This window comes from Gopherus evgoodei, chromosome 2 (genome assembly GCF_007399415.2).
Source record: "Gopherus evgoodei ecotype Sinaloan lineage chromosome 2, rGopEvg1_v1.p, whole genome shotgun sequence".
NCBI classification, from domain to species: Eukaryota; Metazoa; Chordata; order Testudines; family Testudinidae; genus Gopherus; species Gopherus evgoodei.
In genome coordinates this window covers 58601461-58618148 of record NC_044323.1, presented here as the reverse complement: position 1 = coordinate 58618148, position 16688 = coordinate 58601461, and the positions used below count along the sequence as shown (strand labels likewise).

At 44.3% G+C, this 16688-nt stretch overlaps 1 protein-coding gene across 3 annotated transcripts in view; it reads left to right on the top strand.

The window, feature by feature from the left end:
- The window catches only part of MACC1 (MET transcriptional regulator MACC1), a 54261-nt gene that overhangs the window by 26319 nt on the left and 11254 nt on the right, over nucleotides 1-16688 (top strand). For 2 of the 3 annotated variants that reach the window (XM_030549316.1, XM_030549315.1), the window contains 3 exons: nucleotides 986-1110; nucleotides 3134-5181; nucleotides 8902-9090. In XM_030549316.1, the coding sequence (XP_030405176.1) occupies nucleotides 996-1110; nucleotides 3134-5181; nucleotides 8902-9090 (2352 nt within the window). In that variant the 5' untranslated portion in view covers nucleotides 986-995. The remainder of the gene's footprint in view (nucleotides 1-985; nucleotides 1111-3133; nucleotides 5182-8901; nucleotides 9091-16688) is intronic. The other variant, XM_030549317.1, reaches the window with a different exon arrangement.

Genomic DNA, 16688 nt, shown 5'->3' with positions numbered 1-16688 from the left:
TCCTCTGCTGTCCTTCTGCCAGGACAGCCACCCCAGCCCTTCCTGCTGGAGTGCATTCCCACTCTCCCCACACATGTACACCCACAGCCTCTCTGCTGGGGTAACATCCCTCACTCCTGTGGTCCATTAGCCCTCTCCAACTCTCTGGCTTCACCTCTCCAGCATGGAGACATCAGCAGGTAAGCCTTTCTGCTGCTCCCCTGCCTTCACAACCCTCTCTGTCCCTCTACTTCCACTCTCCAGGTCAGATATGTCAGCAGGCAACTCCCTCTGCTGCTCTCTAGCCTTCAGCCTTCCAGCCTTGATTCTCTGGCTTGGGGAAATCAGCCAGTAAAGCAAACCCCTCTTGCTGCACATCTGCCTTTTCCTTCCTAGAGTCTCCTGGTCAATGGCAGTTATCCCCTGTTGGTCTGTTACTCCCAGGCAGCCCTCTCCTGCCTTTTCCTGACTGAACCAGGCAAGAGGAGAATCTGATCTGATGTCCACTCCAAAGAAATGCATAAAAAGAACAGCTGAGCACAAGCAGGTGGAAGTTGGTTATCTGAAACTGTCAGGGGAATGGATAGATGTGGATTTTCATTTTTAATATTTTTCTGTTCAACCCTATCTCCAAACAGGGATTGGGATGGTTATGCAAACAATAAAAGGCTTATTTTTAAAATATTTTTCCTTAGAGACACAGGAAGTTGAAGTTATTGGATTTTTTTTGTGTGGCAATCAGCCCCAATTCAACAAAGCACACACATGACCTATGGGACCTAACTGCTTTACTGGATTGGAGCTTTAATATAGTGTTTTTACTTTTAATTTACATATTGAGGCACCAATCCTGCAATGTGATGCACATAGGAAGACCCCTGCACCCAAGAGGAAACCTCAGGGTCTGCCCGCACGTGTCACACTGTAGGATTGGCGCTCAAGTATTCTTCAGTAGCTTCCCCTTTCTCAACTTGTACACTCACTAACATACCCTATTATTTCCTAGGAGGAAAAAAATGTCTGCTAGCAGAACAGCTTCCTCTCTCACTAGAGAGATAGCACGGAGTAGATCCGAGGGAACTGTGACTGACTTGGACAAGAGAAAACCTTCAACAAGCTGTGAGTTGCCAGGTCTGTTAATATTCATTACAAAGGGCCAATGCACTTGCAAGTCTCTACTCAAGCAAAACTCCCATTGGCATCAATATCCAAGCAAGAACTACTCTGCTCATAAATATGTTGCCTTAAATACAATAGGACAGCTTCTTTTCTGTATTATGTTTCCTTTGCGCTACTCAGGCAACGTAATGGGCCATATTCTAATTCCAATGCCTTGGTGTAGGGGAACTCTGCTGGGTATTATTGTACCAGATCTAGGTCTGCATTACTGCCAGCATTACAGGGGGCATGTCAGGGAAGAGAGAAAGGAAGTATAGGATCTATTAAGGATCTTACATCAGTGGTGCCATTTTGATATTTGTCCAGCAGCAGCTGTAAGTACCACTAGGCAGGAGTGGCGCCAGGGTTTTTGGCACCCTAGTCGAGGGTCCTTCCAGGCTCCCAGTTGTTGGCGGCAATTCTGCAGCAGGGGGGTCCTTCTGCGCTCCTGGTCTTCGGGGCACTTCGGCTGTGGGTCCCGGAGTGAGTGAAGGACCCACTGCAGAATTGCCGCTGCCGACCCAGAGCACAGAAGGACCCCCCGCCGCCGAATTGCCGCCCTCCCCCAAATCCTGGCACCCTAGGCGACTGCCTAGGTTGCCTAAATGGAAGTGCCGGCTGTGCCACTAGGGTCAGAGCTCATCCTGAGGATCAGGAAGCTGTAATCAGCTCCATATCACCTTATCCCACTCCTCTCCTATGCTGAGTGAAACTGGCATAATGACTGCTCAACTTGCAAGAATTACAGTAACCTTAGGGATGAAACAGTAACCTATAGGGAGGGACAACATTAAGGATGGGGCATGGGTGTGCTGAAAGAGATAAATAAAACCAGGCTGAGCTGCTGATTTCATTGGTTTTTAAATAAACATAAAGGAGCTTTACTGGCAGCCTGTGTATGGGAAGGAGGAAGAATCCCTTTCACTGCTGTTATTTATATTATTCTCTGCATGCAGAAAACCTGTATAAGGCAAAGGGAGTTGAAATCACTCAGCCAGTTCCTTGCAGGGAGCGATTAGCATCTTGTGCAATGGAGTCTTTAGTCAGCATACGCTGTCATCATGCACATTTGGATTTTGGTTTTATATGAGCTCTACATAAAAGGGTCCCCCCACATCCATAACAAATTAATGTAGTAAAATAGATTTTATTGCTTGCAATACATATTTCAATCTAAAAGGGTATTTAAATATTGTCTATATAGGAAATAAAGTTTTTCTCCTTTTTACTTCTTTTCACTAAACAAATAATCAAATGAAAAATTCACTCTTCAGTTGATTCCAAATTTAAACTGAGTACTTGAATCTATATTGGTGAGAGTTATGATCTGTTACAGTGAAAACATCAACAAATTCGTCTGAGACTGAAACCAAATGAAATTAACAATAGCATTTCTAAGGTGTAGTCTAAGGTGTAGGAAGAAAGGGAATCCTGAATGTTGGATGATCTTTTCTACAATGTGTACGTGGTAGTTTCCAAGATGTAAGCGTCAGCCACTGTATTTCTGCACACAGCAAGCCACTTAGCAAAAAATGCCAATGGCCTTTCCTAGTGGACAAAATTCATTAGAATAAACAGTCTAAGGATCTGCTCTTGATGGAACTCAGCATCCTCAACTCCCATTAATAGTACTGGGAATTGCCGGTGCTCAGCAGCATGCTGCAGATACTCCACATCTTGCAATATCAGGCCCTATTATAAGGACTAATTTATTGGCGCTTTTTTGTTAATATTTCTTCTTTAATCCTAATCTAAATACTAATACATTATTGACACTCTGTTGGTTATGTTTAAAACCTTAAAAGCAATATGAAGGTATAAACTGACCCTACCTGACTTACACACTATACAAATTTTAACTTGGGATAAATTTAGCCTTAGTGTACTGTAACTACATCAACAGGTTTACTGCAAAGATGAATTTGGCCCATTTTGTCCAATAAATAGGGTTTGAGTATGGATAGGAATAATTCTCTCTCTTTTTTTAAAAAAACAGATGATGAAGAGAATACACTGGATTCAATCATTGACTGGCCTGAGGCGTTCAAACAACATGCTCAGACTGTTTCCAAGACTAATCCTTTTCGGAATGAACTGTCCGCATCCAACCCATTTGTATATGATGTAGCTCAGTTAAGTAACAGTGACAAGAACAATAAAAACATTTCTATCTTAAAAGAAGACCCCTATCTGTTCTCCAGAGATTCAAACAACAGGGATTCTTTTGCTTCATCAGGTGATGAGCTAGATATGGATCATCTCCTAAGAAAGGCTTCAGCAGGGAAATCTGGGAGATCTAAGAGTGCCTCTGAGCTTTTGGACATTGTAGATGCCAAAAGATTTGATCCTGACACCACAGCACCCTCTGACCAGATTTTAGCTGCAGACATGGAATGGCTTCAAAATGACCGTGAAGCTTACAAGATGGCTTGGTTGAGTCATCGACAGCTGGCACGATCTTGTCTAGATTTGGATGTGATGAGTCATAGTCCAGGATGGGCACAAACACAACCTACAGACACTCACGTAGTTTGTAAACTGAATCATGAAGGGGGTTCAGTGCAGCTACCTGATTCGGATATCACCGTTCACATCCCTAAGGGTCATGTATCACCTGGGGAATTCCAAGAAGTTGGTTTAAGGGCTATTCTGAACCCTCCCCCATCACTTAATCATGATCTTTCAAGCACTGTGAGCCCACTGATAGAACTCACTTTAAGTAACCTCAACACAATGGAAGCCATTTTACTAGAAATGAAAATTGCAGCTGAAGTGAAGAAGGATCCTTTCAGTCAAGTTATGACTGAAATTATGGGTTTTTATAGTTTCAACAAAGAAGGTCCTTTTGAAAAGCTACACAACTGCTACATTTACAAAGATACCATACAAGTGAAGTTGACAGACCTAAGTCATGTAATGTACATAGTGGTTGCAGTACAAGCGAACCCAGTTCAGTCTCTGGCTACATCTGTTTGGGAATACATCCACAGAAACCTCTCCATTGGAATTTATGGGCCCAAATATATTCATCCTTCTTTCACTGCTGTTTTTACAGTCTTTGGTCATAACTACATTCCAGAAAAACTCACAGTTTGTGACATTAAAAAGGGTGGAAAGAGCATGCCACCAGTGGTGTTTAATCTGTGGGGAAAGCATACATTTTTACTTGATAAGCCACAAGATCTAAGTGTTTCTTTGATATCCTGTGATCCTGATTTTGAAGTGAAGGTGGAAGAGCAAAGCAAAGAAATTAAAGAAGGGCAATTGAAAGCAGGGGAAGTTGTCAACCAGCAGTTTCCATTTTCTGTACTGGGAACTGGGGAAATGCATTTGTTCACGTTCCTAGTTCAGATTAAAGTCCCAAACAACAATCTAGTGACCCAGTTCCCTATTACAACTCCTGATCCAGCTCCAAAGTTAAGTGGGATGACAAGTAAACCAAATCGTTTACAGAAACGCAAAGAGATCAAATCTGCTCCTTTTTTACTGATACCAACAGTTAAATACCCCAAGTTTCAAGATAAGACTTTAAATATTACCAGCTACGGAGTGGCCTTGAAAACTGTGTTTCGTCAAAATAAGATTGACTATTTACTCGAATATTTTAAAGGGGACACAATAGCATTTCTTGGTGAAGATAAAGTGAAAGCCATTGGACAAACTAAAATTAAAGAATGGTATGTGGGAGTTGTTCGAAGAAAGATTGGTCTAGTGCACTGTAAAAATGTAAAAGTGATTTTAAAAGAACAAGCTATAGATATCACTGATAGTGTGCTGCCAACCAGAAATCTTTTGGAACAAATTGCACTGCCTTTTAAGAAATTGACATATATCTATTCCTTAGTCCTCTCCACGGTATCGGAGAGAGTTTACAACTGGAAAGCTTTGGCTGATGTGCTAGGATATTCACATATGTCATTGGATGATTTCAGTGAGGTACCAGCAGATAAAGAATCAGAAAGAGTTGCATATGTGGTGAAGAAATTGAAGGAAGATTGCCATGCTAACAGACCCAGAAGGCAGTTTCTTTATGAGCTTATTGTTGTAAGTACTACTCAAGTGGACTCATCTGTTTTGTATGGATAGTAAATGAGTACTGTTTGCCAGTAATGATTTTAAGTAATGAAATATGATACTACATTAGTACTGTATTGTGAATCTTTGCAAATATGAATACAGTAACTGAAAACTGTAAGCACCCAAGTTAAAAAATTTGAGCAGATACTCGACATAAATTAATACAATATTCAATACAAACCACATAAATTTAAGTTAATTAATCCAGCCCATATATGGTCAAATTTGTAAAAATTAGAGTATTGCTCAGTAGTGATCTGGCTGGGATGACAAAAATCATGACTTTTTATGAAAAAAATACCCTTAAACCCTACACTTTCTATCACAAAAGTAGTGTTTTATAAACACTGCTTTATTGGGAACTTTTTAAACTATCAGTCCAGTCTGGATTTGAACCAGTGACCTACAAGTGAAAGCTCTATATCTCTTTACAAACCTAAATCTATCATAAACTAGCTGCTTAGAATCCTTTAAATTTTTAAGGCAAGGAAAGCATGGTACATTTATAGAAGACTTGATTTTCTGCATAAAGCTACCCATGTCTCGCATCTTGATAATCCATGTTGTTGCTGCTTAAAGAAAGGCAGTTAAGTCATTACAATTATTTTTAGAAGCTCAGATTTTCATGAGGAAGATTTCCAATTTGCTGAACAAGTCTTACTGGATTCAGTGATTTTTTCTTCAAGAACTGCTGTACTTCAGCCTTTCAGGTGAATGGTTGAATTACAAACCTTAAAATCCTCATGTAACCTACATCTGAAAATGTGAACATACACAACAGTGTTTCTGTTAAGTCAAGAAAAAGTGGAGTGGAGGGTACTGCCTGGGGCCCTTAGACTGATAAGCAGACAAAGCTCACTTAGGAATGGCAAAGAGCCAAGTTTTATATTTGTTATAATAATGGCTCTCTGATGAATTCACAGCTGAGTTTTTTCTATTAAGCCTTCCCCCTTTTCAGGGTCTTAGCTTCAGCCTGAACACGAATGTCTATCCTGCAATTAACAGCTCCATAGCCTGAACCCTGCAAGTGTGAATCAGCTAACATGCCAGCCGGGGTGCTTAACTGCAATGTAAACATGCCCTTAGCCACTCCCGTACTGCAGACACACTAAGAGTGCTATGTGACATAACTAATCCATTCCCTTTGAAAAGTCAGCATTCCAAAGGACCTCAATAAATCAGGGCTGCTCAGAGGATTCAGGGGGCCTGGGGCAAAGCGGGGGAGTTGCGGTGCTTGTACTCACCCAGCGACGGTCTGGGTCTTCGGCGGCATTTTGGTGGGGGGGCGCCTTTCAGTCATTCTGCGTCTTTGGCAGCACTGAAGGGCCCCCCACAGCCAAAATGCCGCCAAAGACCCAGACCACCTCTGGGCCAGGGCTCGTAGGGCCCCTGTGGGGTCTGGGGCAAATTGCCCCACTTGCCCCCCCCAGGTGGCCTTGCAATAAATACACCACCCAAAGGCAAGGCAGCAGTGGCCACTTGCAAACTGAGTAAAGTTCATAACATCCCAGGAGGTGATATAAAAATGAATTGGGTTCACTTATGTTTCTCTTTATTCAAGAAGAGTTAAAGGGGAAACTAGCCAACCTAGCAAATGGAGACAGAGCTGTGTGAAGACCTCCTTATAAAACAGGGGATATATACAGGTGCCAGGAAAAAACATTGGAGGACTAAGGAGATATCCTATCTGTGAATGGTGTACAATTTCCAGTTCTGAAATGCCAATTTGGCTTGCTGCCTTTATAAAAGCTACAGCTGCAAATATAAAATCACCCATGCCACTTATGGGAAGGTCTTTTTAATGTTTAAAATGAGATGAATCCCAGTTCTTCAACAGACAGGGTCCAGTGCTGCTCAATGAAGCATATGTAAAAATTGCATTTGTATTTTGAGCAATAGGTTAGACCTATCCAGCTAGCCAAAAAGTTTACAGATTAGGCATACTGGGCCAAACTCTGCTTTCCATTGTACTGACTTCAGAGGAGTTTACTGTGGTATGCACCAGCGTAGCACAACTTAGAATTTCCTAAATCTAATGTGATGGATTTAGGAACTCTGGACAAAACCTATGACTCCTCTCTTCCAAAGAGGGCACAAAACTGTCGTAACACTGTCAGTTCTGCTATGTGAGGAAGAGAGAAGTCTGAGCAAAGGTCAGGAGAAAGAGGGATGGACCAACCACTAGCTCCCTATGGAACAATGTTCTGCTATAGCTGTCTCCACAGCAATGTACAGGAGCATTTAATAGGCGATGTGAGCAGGAGGGGCAGCAATATGGCAAGTTATTTTGTTAATATGCTGATAAGCTGTCCAGAAAACCCTGTGAGAAGGAGGGCTGGATGCTACTTGAAGCCTGAGAGTGAGGTGGCAGTTTTGGGTCAGTTATGTCGATGCTTTTTGAGGTGGGAGGAAAAAGGAGGTTTCCATTCCCCCAGACCCTCATTTTTTTGTACTTTGGTCTGGGGATTCGGGATTTGGTCCTTCATATGTAACTTGTGAGATTCCCCTTCCCTACACCATTCAATGCAACAAGGAACATACAAAGTTATTTATAGAGGCAGGAACATTAAAGCAGTAAAGTGCAAAATTCATAATGGTGCTTTATTTAGTAATCTGAGCATTAGTCCTGAAATCCAGACATAGGCAAAACTCCCAGTGCTTTAAATTGGAGTTGTGCCTGAGTAAGGACTCCAGAACCAAAGCTATAATCATTCTATATGAAATTTGCAACTACCAATGAACACTATTACTATTTGTGTCAAATTACTCCTGCCCATAAAAGGTCTGGCAGCACAGATCAGGGGTTTCATTCAGCCGCACAGACTGCATCCCATTGAAAAATTTCCCTCAAAACTGCTTTTTTAACAGAAAATTTGGGTTTTTAGTTAAACAAAATTTCCTGAAAAGTATCTGCTTTCTGCAGAACATGTTGATACTTGTCAAAAAACTGAACATCTGAAAACCAAAACCTTAAATTTTTGGCTGCAATATTTTGGTTTTTGGTATTTCACTGAACAGTCGATATTTTCCATAGAAAATTTTCTGCAGAAAAAAAATGTTTTTTTTCCACCCAGCTCTAATCTAAGCCAATAAGAAAGTAGAAATATAATATGTATTCATTTCAGGACTTTTCTACTGGAACCATTTTAATTTGCTTTGTTCCAAATAACATGTTTTGTTTTCCCTTTTTGTGTCCTTGTAAGTTGGAATCATAGTCAGCAAATTATCAGGTATTTGGAGGGATGAAATTAAAATGCTATGGCCAATGTAATCAGTGATTTTCTGGAAAAGAAATGGAACAAGGACCGCACCTTATTATTCCAATGCTCTGATTTCATTTTTAAGGTTCATGAAGCTAAATTTTAGGTCCCAAATATTTATGTTGGAGAAGGCTATTTTCCCTTCAGGATCCTCAAACTTGGCAGAATTCAACCGACACTGGAATGCAGAAGCAATGGGATGTCAATTTAATTTTTTTCTTGAGCTTATGGGCACCTGTCCTATAAAAAATATTGGCAATCCCTTTTTGTACCAAAGGTGTAAACACAGTTACTTTTTTATAAAGAACCTAAAAAGGTTTAGCCTTCCTTAATGTTTGAAAAGATCTACTGGATAGTTACAGGAACAAACAATAATTATTTGCTCTCAAATACTGACCAAGCTTGATTCTAAAAATTGTGACTGCAGGCACTTCTGAAGTTAGATTGCCAAGGATTAGTAGCACGTCTTACCCAGGACACTGTCCTTTTAACTTCGGCTGTCAAGCTTGGCAAATGCTGGAGAGAGCTGGCAGAAAGATTAGCCCGACTCACAAAACAACAAATTGAGGCTTATGAAGTACCTCACCGAGACAGAAGTGGAGAAGTTGCCCTGGAGGTAAGCCTTCCTGTTCTTTACTTGCACAGCCTTGCTAAAATGTTTACAGCACATTTTTCTATGTGCAAATACTGTGTGAGCCTTTCTTCCCCTCCTTGTGTAGCCCACCCCTCCCTCCTTTGATTGTCTCCCTATTTAAACTGTAAGCTCCTCAGGGCAGGGATTATCTCTCACTATTTGTTTATAGCGTGTCTAGAAATTTCAACAGAGGCCTTTGGAACTACTGTAATCAAATAATAAATAAGAATTTACTCTGAAATCTTTGCTTCTGTCCACCTTAAACCTCAGCTGATTTCATCCACCCCATGCCCATTCTTCCTCCCTCATAATCAGCCATTTTCCTTCCCTCTCTCTTATCAGTCATCTCTGGCTCCTTTTCTTTGTCTTCAACATGTTGTTTCCTTGCATAAGTTAGCCCTCACTTCACTCTCCTTCATCTTCCTTGGGGCTTGCTTCATTTCAAAGGTCCTGAGATGGACTATCTATTCCCAGAGAACTTCTGCCTTTCATTCAAGTGTTTTCTTGATCTCCCCTTCCCCCTGTCATATTCCTGCTCTCTCCACAGTAAAGGGCCTTAACAAAAGCCACTTACTTTCTGAGTCTAAGGCAGTGATTCTCAGCCAGGGCCCCTCTGAGGCTGTGAGCAGGTTTCAGGGGTTCTGCCAAAATAAACCAGAGAGCAGGGTTGGCAATAGACTCAGTGGGACCCAGGACAGAAAGCTGAAGCCTGAGCACCACTGCCTAGGCCTGAAGCCAAAGCCCGAGCAACTTAGCTTCACGGGGCAATTGTCCTGCTTTCTATCCCCTAATGCTGGGCCTGGTTTTTAATCTACTGGATATGCAGAGAAACAGTTGTTGTGGCACAGGTGGGCCATGCAGTCTTTATAGCATGTTTTGGAGGCCTCAGAAAGAAAAAGGTTCAGAACCACTGGTCTAAGGGAGGAGGGATGGTTTAGTGGATGGGGAACTGGACTGGGAGTCAGGAGACCTGGTTCTATTCCTAACTCTGTGACTCTCCTGTCCCATTCTGTGACCTTGGGCAAGGATCTGTGCCTTAGTCTTACTCTCTGCAATGGGCCTAATGATACTTATTCTCTGCAATCAGGGGCAGCTCCAGGCACCAGCACGCCAAGTGCGTGCTCGGGGCGGCAAGCCGCGAGGAGCGCTCTGCCAGTCACTGCGAGGGCAGCAGGCAGGCTGCTTTCGGCGGCGTGCCTACCGAGGGTCCGCTGGTCCCGTGGCTTTGGCGGACCTCCTGCAGGTTGCCACCGAATTCACGGGACCAGGGACCTCCCTCAGGCAAGCCGCCGAAGGCAGCCTGCCTGCCATGCTTAGGGTGGCAAAATACCTAGAGCCGCCCCTGTTATAACCTAGTCCCAGATTTGGACCTTAGCGTCCAAAATATGAGGGTTAGCATGAAAACCTCCAAGCTTAGTTACCAGCTTGGACCTGGTAAAGCTGCCACCACCCAAAAAATTAGAGTGTTTTGGGGCACTCTGGTCCCCCCAAACCTTCCCTGGGGACCCCAGGACCCAAATCCCTTGAGTCTCACAACAAAGGGAAATAAACCTTTTCCCTTCCCCCCTCCGGGTGTTCCTGGAGAGATACACAGAAACAAGCTCTGTGAATCTAAACAGAGGGATTCCACCCTCCCCGTTTTCAGCCTTGGAAAACAGAAGTACCGAGAGCTAATCTCTCTTCCCCCCTCACCCAGAGGGAATGCAAAGTCAGGCTAGTAAATCTAACACACACAGATTTCTCCCTGACTTCTTTCTCCCACCAATTCCCTGGTGAGCAAAGACTCAATTCCCTGGAGTTCCCCATTAAAGAAAAACTCCAACAGGTCTTAAAAAGAAAGCTTTATGTAAAAAGAAAGAAAAATACATAAAAAATGGTCTCTCTGTATTAAGGTGACAAATACAGGGTCAATTGCTTAAAAGAAATATGAATAAACAGCCTTATTCAAAAAGAATACAATTCAAAGCACTCCAGCAACTACACACATGTAACTACAAAAAAACAAACCTATCTTTTTGTACTTACAACTGGGAAACAGAAGATTAGAAAGCAGGAAATAGAGAAATCCTTCCCATAGCCGAGAGGGACAGATACCAGACAAAGGACTCAGACACAAACTTCCCTCCCCCCAGATTTAAAAAAGTCTTGTTTCCTGATTGGTCCTCTGGTCAGGTGTTTCAGGTTACTTCTTTCCAGGTGAAAGAGACATTAACCCTTAGCTATCTGTTTATGACACGCCCCCCAAATTGCAGACAGTGGGGAAGCTCACTGGCGGCGATTTACTCCTAGACCTTTAAAATAAACAGATTAATACAACACATGCACCTTTACATATACCACTAAGTATATAACTAACAGACTTGTACATTTTAAGAACACCATGTCATAACCTAGTCCCAGATTTGGACCTGTTTCTTTGACCTTGGGACAGGCCACTTTGGATAGCATCCACCTTGGCCTGTAGGGGGTTTATGGTTCCTCGACCCACCTGGTGCCCCAGGTAAGTCACTCTGTTTTGGCCTATTTGACACTTTTTGGCCTTAACAGTTAGTCTGGCCTGCCTGATGCACTCAAAGACCTTTTCCAGGTGTAGTAGGTGTTCGGGCCAGGAGTCTGAAAAAATGGCCACATCATCGAGGTAGGCAACTGCATATTTGCCCAGTCCTGCTAGTAGACCATCTACCAGCCTCTGGAAGGTGGCAGGTGCATTTCGAAGGCCGAAAGGAAGGACATTAAATTCATACACCCCCGCATGGGTGACGAATGCTGACCTCTCCTTGGCAGGTTCATCTAGCGGTACTTGCCAGTACCCCTTGGTTAAGTCTATTGTAGAGATGAACTGGGCACGTCCCAACTTCTTCAATAGCTTATCGGTGCGTGGCATTGGATAGTTGTCCGGACGAGTTACTGCATTTAGCTTACAGTAGTCCACGCAAAAGCGTATTTCCCCATCTGGTTTGGGTACCAGAACCACTGGAGATGCCCATGCACTGGTAGATGAGCGGATTATACCCATCTGTAGCATGTTCTGGATCTCCCTTTCTATAGCAGCTTGGGCATGAGGAGACACCCGGTAGGGTGGGGTTCTAGTGGGATGAGCATTACGTGTGTCAATGGAGTGGTATGCCCGTTCAGTCCATCCTGGGGTGGCTGAGAACAATGGGGCGAAGCTATTGCACAGCTCCTTGATTTGTCGCCGCTGCAGACGTTCCAGGGTGGTTGAGAGGTTCACCTCTCCACGCCACCATCTTTTTTCCCTTCATAGTAGACACCATCAGGCCACTCAGCATCATCTCCCTGGACTGTAAACTGACAAACCTGTAAGTCTCTGGAATAGAAAGGCTTGAGAGAATTAACATGGTACCCTCTGGGCTTTAGTGAGGAATTGGGAAATGCTATGAGGTAGTTCACAGTTCCCAGGCGCTCTTGGACCATGAATGGCCCTTCCCATGATGCTTCCATCTTATGGGTCTGTTGCACCTTCAAGACCATAACCTGGTCTCCTACCTTGAAGGAACATTCTCTGGTATGTTTGTCATACCAGGCCTTTTGCTCTTCCTGAGCATCTTTTAGGTTTTCTTTAGCAAGGGCTAAAGAGTGTCGGAGGGTGCTTTGTAGGTTGCTTACAAAGTCCAGAATGTTAGTTCCTGGAGAAGGCGTAAACCCCTCCCATTGCTGCTTCACCAACTGTAATGGCCCCTTAACCTCGTGACCATACAAGAGTTCAAACGGTGAAAACCCTAAACTGGGATGTGGTACAGCCCTGTAGGCAAACAGCAACTGCTGCAACACTAGGTCCCAATTATTGGAGTATTCGTTGATGAATTTACGTATCATGGCCCCCAAAGTTCCATTAAACCTTTCCACCAGGCCATTGGTTTGATGGTGGTACGGGGTGGCAACCAAGTGGTTCACCCCATGAGTTTCCCACAGTTTTTGCATGGTTCCTGCCAGGAAATTAGATTCTGAATCTGTAAGGATGTCGGAGGGCCAACCTACCCTGGCAAAAATGTCTGTTAGGGCCAGGCACAAAGTGTTAGCCCTGGTGTTGCCTAGAGCTACTGCTTCCGGCCATCGGGTAGCAAAGTCCACGAAAGTCAGTACGTACTGCTTTCCTCTGGGTGTCTTTTTTGGGAAAGGACCCAGAATATCCACAGTTACTTGCTGAAATGGGACCTCAATTATGGGGAGTGGCTGGAGAGGGGCCTTGGCCTGGTCTTGGGGTTTTCCCACTCTTTGGCATACCTCACAAGACCGGACATACTTGGCAACATCCTTGCCCATCCCCTCCCAGTGGAAGGACTTCCCCAACCGGTCCTTGGTTCTGTTCACCCCAGTATGGCCACTGGGATGATCATGGGCTAAGCTTAAGAGCTTCCCCCGGTACTTAGTTGGAACCACCAACTGTTTTTGCGGCGGCCATTCTTCCCGGTGTCCACCAGAAAGAATCTCCTTGTATAAAAGTCCTTGGTCTATAACAAACCGGAATCGATTAGAAGAGCTGAGAGGCGGTGGGGTGCTCCGTGCCGCCGCCCAAGCTTTCTGAAGACTGTCATCTGCTTCCTGCTCAGTCTGGAACTGTTCCCTTGAGGCTGGGGTCACCAGTTCTTCCTCAGACTGTGGACTTGGGCTTGGTCCCTCTGGAAGCGATGTAGGTGATGGGGTTGTTTCCGTTGCTGGTGAACCGCTCTCCGCTGGTGCACCTGAGGGTATTTCAGGCTCTGGCTGAGCCTTTTGGGTATGGCTGTCTGTTGCTTCTGCCAGTTCTGGCTCGCTGGCGCCTACTGGCGTTGAGTTTGAAGATGTGGTTGCAATTGCTGGTGCTGGTTGCTGTTCCAGTTCCGGGCCTGGGACTGGAGGCGCTGTGGCTGTTTCAGTGGTTGGCATGGAATCCGGGTCCACTACCTCTGTCTGGGTCTATGGTAACACAGACGGGCGCCTGTGGATGGCTCAGGAACAGGAATGGGTCTGGAAGCTTGCCTGGTTTGGCTACGTGTAACCATTCCCACTCGCTTGGCCCGCTTCACCTGGTTGGCCAAGTCTTCCCCCAGTAGCATGGGGATAGGATAATTGTCATAGACTGCAAAAGTCCACATTCCTGACCAGCCTTTGTACTGGACAGGCAGTTCAGCTGTAGGCAAGTCTACAGCTTGTGACATGAAGGGGTAAATTGTCACTTGGGCCTTTGGGTTGATGAATTTGGGGTCTACGAAGGATTGGTGGATAGCTGACACTTGTGCCCCCGTGTCTCTCCACGCAGTAACCTTCTTTCCGCCCACTCTCAAATTTTCCCTTCGCTCCATGGGTATTTGAGAGGCATCTGGGCCTGGGGATCTTTTGGGTGATGGTGGTGTAATGAACTGCACTCGGTTGGCGGTCTTTGGGCAGTTGGCCTCGATATATCCCAGTTCATTACACTTAAAGCATCTTCCATCTGATGGGTCACTGGGTCGAGGTGAGTTACTGGAGACTGGTGAGGTGGAAGAATAGGGCATCTGTGGCTTTACTTGGGTTGTATGTGGGGTCTTTGGCTGTCCTCGGTTGTAGGGTTTATGGTCGGTGTGCCCCCTGGGGTATTCGTTCCCCTTGACAGTAGCTTTTTTGCTTTCTGCCACTTCCATCCATCTGGCTCCAATCTCCCCCGCCTCAGCAAGATTTTTGGGTTTTCCACCGTGTTATGTCCTCTGGAACACCATCCAAGAACTGCTCCATTTGTATGAGGAGGTGCGGTTCTTCCAAGGATTTAACATTGTGTCCTGATATCCAGGCCTCATAATTTTTCCCAACATAGTAGGCGTGTTTGGGAAATGACACATCTGGTTTCCACTTTTGGGTTCTGAAACGCCAACGGGCATGATCCGGGGTTATCCCCATTCTGTATCTGGCCTTGGTTTGAAAAAGTTTATAGTTGTTCATCTGCTGCTTAGGCATTTCAGCTGCCACCTCTGCTAAAGGTCCACTGAGCTGTGGCCTCAATTCTACCATGTACTGGTCTTCAGGGATGCTGTACCCAAGACAGGTTCTTTCAAAATTTTCCAAGAAGGCCTCGGTGTCATCACCTGCCTTGTAGGTGGGAAATTTCCTGTGCTGTGGAACAATCATTGGTGCAGGGTTGTTAGGGTTGGCTGTGTTTTGCTTAGCCTTTTCTAATTCCATGGCCTGTCGGTGGGCTTCCCTCTGGAGTTCCAGCTGTTTTTGGTGGTCTGCATCTTTGGCTTCTTGCTCTCTTTTGTAGGCCGCCTCTCTGGCTGCTTGTTCTCTTTGGTAGGCTGCCTCTCTTTTTCTTTTTCTTAGTTCCATCTCTTTTTGTTTTATTTTCAGTTGTCGCCTGTGTTCAGCTTCTTTGAATTGTTCTTCTGCCTCCCTTTTTTCCTTGGAAGTCATGGTTTCTGTTTTCTTGTGTTGGAGTTTCCTCTGGTGTTTGTTGTCTGAACTGCAGGTTCTCTGTTGCCTCTTGGGGTCTGCCTAGCAACATTGCCTTTTTCCCTTTCTTCCTCTAGCTAATCTTTTAAATGTAAAGTAAACCAGAAAAACCACTTTATTTGCATGTGTATAGTGCTGGTAATTGCCCCCTAATGGGAGTGCTATTGTCTGACAAAAGACCCATAATAGCTCCTTAATGGTTCCTTGCTTAATATGCAAGCCACAACTGCAAGAGAGAGCAGAGAAAAAAAAATTCTCTCTGGTTCCTTTTAAAATAAAACTGTTTTTGCTTAAAAGCCCCTAGCAGAGAAAAGAAAAATATAATATTCCTACTGGCTTCTGGATTCTATCTATCCCATCTCTGCCACCATGTCATAACCTAGTCCCAGATTTGGACCTTAGCGTCCAAAATATGGGGGTTAGCATGAAAACCTCCAAGCTTAGTTACCAGCTTGGACCTGGTAAAGCTGCCACCACCCAAAAAATTAGAGTGTTTTGGGGCACTCTGGTCCCCCCAAACCTTCCCTGGGGACCCCAGGACCCAAATCCCTTGAGTCTCACAACAAAGGGAAATAAACCTTTTCCCTTCCCCCCTCCGGGTGTTCCTGGAGAGATACACAGAAACAAGCTCTGTGAATCTAAACAGAGGGATTCCACCCTCCCCGTTTTCAGCCTTGGAAAACAGAAGTACCGAGAGCTAATCTCTCTTCCCCCCTCACCCAGAGGGAATGCAAAGTCAGGCTAGTAAATCTAACACACACAGATTTCCCCCTGACTTCTTCCTCCCACCAATTCCCTGGTGAGCACAGACTCGATTCCCTGGAGTTCCCCACTAAAGAAAAACTCCAACAGGTCTTAAAAAGAAAGCTTTATGTAAAAAGAAAGAAAAATACATAAAAAATGGTCTCTCTGTATTAAGGTGACAAATACAGGGTCAATTGCTTAAAAGAAATATGAATAAACAGCCTTATTCAAAAAGAATACAATTCAAAGCACTCCAGCAACTACACACATGTAACTACAAAAAAACAAACCTTTCTTTTTGTACTTACAACTGGGAAACAGAAGATTAGAAAGCAGGAAATAGAGAAATCCTTCCCATAGCCAAGAGGGACAGATACCAGACAAAGGACTCAGACACAAACTTCCCTCCCCCG